We start from the raw sequence: 2,174 nt of genomic DNA on the forward strand, positions 1-2,174 counted from the left end.
GGAGCCTTCAAGTTCTTCGTTTTGTGTGCAGATAAAGCCTTGGCCGAGCCCCGAACTCGCGCATTTTTCGAAAAGAACTCTCGTAAAATTAAACATTTGAAGCTGAAATTGCAAGGATTCCTCGCTGCGTGAGACGGGTTTACGGTGGAGTTCGCTGTTGGTTGCTCTTCAAGGGTTTGTTAGCCTTGCTGTCCTACTTGTGGCGTATCTGTAGAATTGCTCGGCTATTGCTGACATGGTCGAGCCAAAATCTGACTGAACACATTCTTCGAAAGTCTCGAGTGCGTCAGGATTTTTTTTCGAAAAAATAGCAGCTCCTTGTTTCGATCAAGGGACCTTTGGGTTATGAGCCCAACACGCTATCCACTGCGCCAAGCTGCTTGATGTTGCTTTAATAGGTCATCTTGCTTGATTTTGATTATTACCTTTCTGAAACTTTCGAGTACGTTATCGAAACTCCTCTTCTCATTCTTCTCGAAAAGCATCCGCCCTCAGAACTCTCGGCGGGCCCTACAGCTATGACATCGCAGCGCTTAAACCCGCACACTACTATCTCAACATCACGGACATGCATTTCGATATTGTCGTCGAGCTATTCATTGCGGCATTCAACGAGGTGGGTTTATACTCCATCATCATCGTTCTATGATAACCAGTAGTTGGTCTCACATCAGGTTGGAGTTCATCCAGCGGTAACTGGAGAAGTGGGCCATCTTTTGCGAAAGGTACGGAGACCCTGATTTCAGTCCGGGCCCTCTGTGTGGGAGAATATGCACATGGTCAACTCCAATATGAAAACTGTGGGGAAAATTCTCTTCTCTTTTTTTGGTTTGTGCACATTTCTACCCGAGTTCGTGTGTGAACTTGTATAATTAGTGAGGAAACTCCTGAGCTCAGCTGAGGGAAGCGAACATATATTCCAATTCGGCGCGCGCTAGGAGTGAACAGTGTGAGACAATCATCATCTCATTAATCACCAACTCAGACTCGTCGCGAAGTGACTTCCGGATTCACAGTCCGAGCCGAAGTCGCTCGGCGCGCCAACGAGCGAGGCTTGGATGCTCTCTACGAGAAACTTATAGGAGACAACAACGACCTAGTTCCCTTCATAGAGCGTTTGATGGACATCATCTCCTTGGACCGGCGCATCTCATGGGCGTTCGAGGACCGAGACATCGAGACACTGCAAGAAGGACTGCTCTACTATTTCTCTGATGTCTTGGGCGGTCCCCTGACGTACAAGGGAAAGAACCTCTCTGTTATACATCGTCCGTTGGAGCTCAACGATTTCCACTTCGACGCTTTTTTGATGGACATTGAACGCACTCTGTCAAGTGTTGGCGTAGATGATGACACGGTAGATGAGGTCATCGTCATTCTGGAGCCTCAGCGAGCGAGCATCCTATCTGGGCAAAAGAAAAAAATTGAGTCCGGTGCGCGTATTGTGGACGGAAAGAACCTTCTCGAACGAATTGGTGGAGAAATGACTATCGAAGCTGTCGTCGATACGATGTTCAGCGCACTCCAGTCCGACCCTCGAGTTAAGTTCTTTTTCCACTTGGACGCTTCTCGAATACGACAGATAAAAATCCGCTTAGTTCAGCTCCTCGTAGGAGCCAGCGGAGGTCCAAAGTTGTACGAAATTGCGAGATTGAAACCGGCCCATTTCCACCATAACATAACTGACTTCCATTTTGACGCGCTGTGTGAAAATTTACGAGTCTCATGTGAAGTGACCGACATCACACCTGCATTCACCGATGAGCTCATGGAAACGATTGAGAAATTGCGCCAGGAAATCACCAGTGGATGTGAGTTAGCCTTTCTACCCCATGGAATGACTCTCACTCGGGCATAGGCACTATTCGTCTCGAAATCGCCCATCGTAAAACGGAGAGTGCCGGGACAGCCAGTCTCTACTCACAGCTCGGAAGAAAGGACGGCATCGTTGAGTTTGTCAACAAGCTTTTCAAGTAGCTTGAGGTCACCGAACTCTCTCCATGTTATGGTTCTTAGACGTTTGCATGCCGATCCACGCATATCATATTTCTTCGCGGGCTCTAAGACGGATATCATCAAGGAGAAGCTCAGTCTGTACCTTGATCAGATTTTCGGTGGAGTTGACGAGTAGCCTACCATTTACGTGCGGTCTGATCATCTGCTCGCTCTGTTTT

The 2,174-nt window shown here is 47.9% G+C and overlaps 2 protein-coding genes across 2 annotated transcripts in view; one reads left to right on the top strand and one right to left on the bottom strand.

The window, feature by feature from the left end:
* Pmar_PMAR018216 (merozoite surface protein 3 precursor, putative) overlaps window positions 1-485 on the bottom strand; it is a gene marked incomplete at both ends in the record, with an annotated part of 5,990 nt that extends 5,505 nt beyond the window's left edge. Inside the window, one exon of the mRNA XM_002778373.1 lies at window positions 426-485. Within this exon, the coding sequence (XP_002778419.1) occupies window positions 426-485 (60 nt within the window). The remainder of the gene's footprint in view (window positions 1-425) is intronic.
* An 83-nt stretch (window positions 486-568) lies between these two features.
* Window positions 569-2,174, top strand: part of Pmar_PMAR018217 (hypothetical protein) — a gene marked incomplete at both ends in the record, with an annotated part of 3,026 nt that continues 1,420 nt past the window's right edge. Inside the window, 5 exons of the mRNA XM_002778374.1 lie at window positions 569-616; window positions 675-725; window positions 986-1,811; window positions 1,859-1,973; window positions 2,017-2,119. Of these exons, the coding sequence (XP_002778420.1) occupies window positions 569-616; window positions 675-725; window positions 986-1,811; window positions 1,859-1,973; window positions 2,017-2,119 (1,143 nt within the window). The remainder of the gene's footprint in view (window positions 617-674; window positions 726-985; window positions 1,812-1,858; window positions 1,974-2,016; window positions 2,120-2,174) is intronic.

Source organism: Perkinsus marinus (assembly GCF_000006405.1).
Source record: "Perkinsus marinus ATCC 50983 genomic scaffold scf_1104296949592, whole genome shotgun sequence".
NCBI lineage: Eukaryota > Perkinsozoa > Perkinsida > Perkinsidae > Perkinsus > Perkinsus marinus.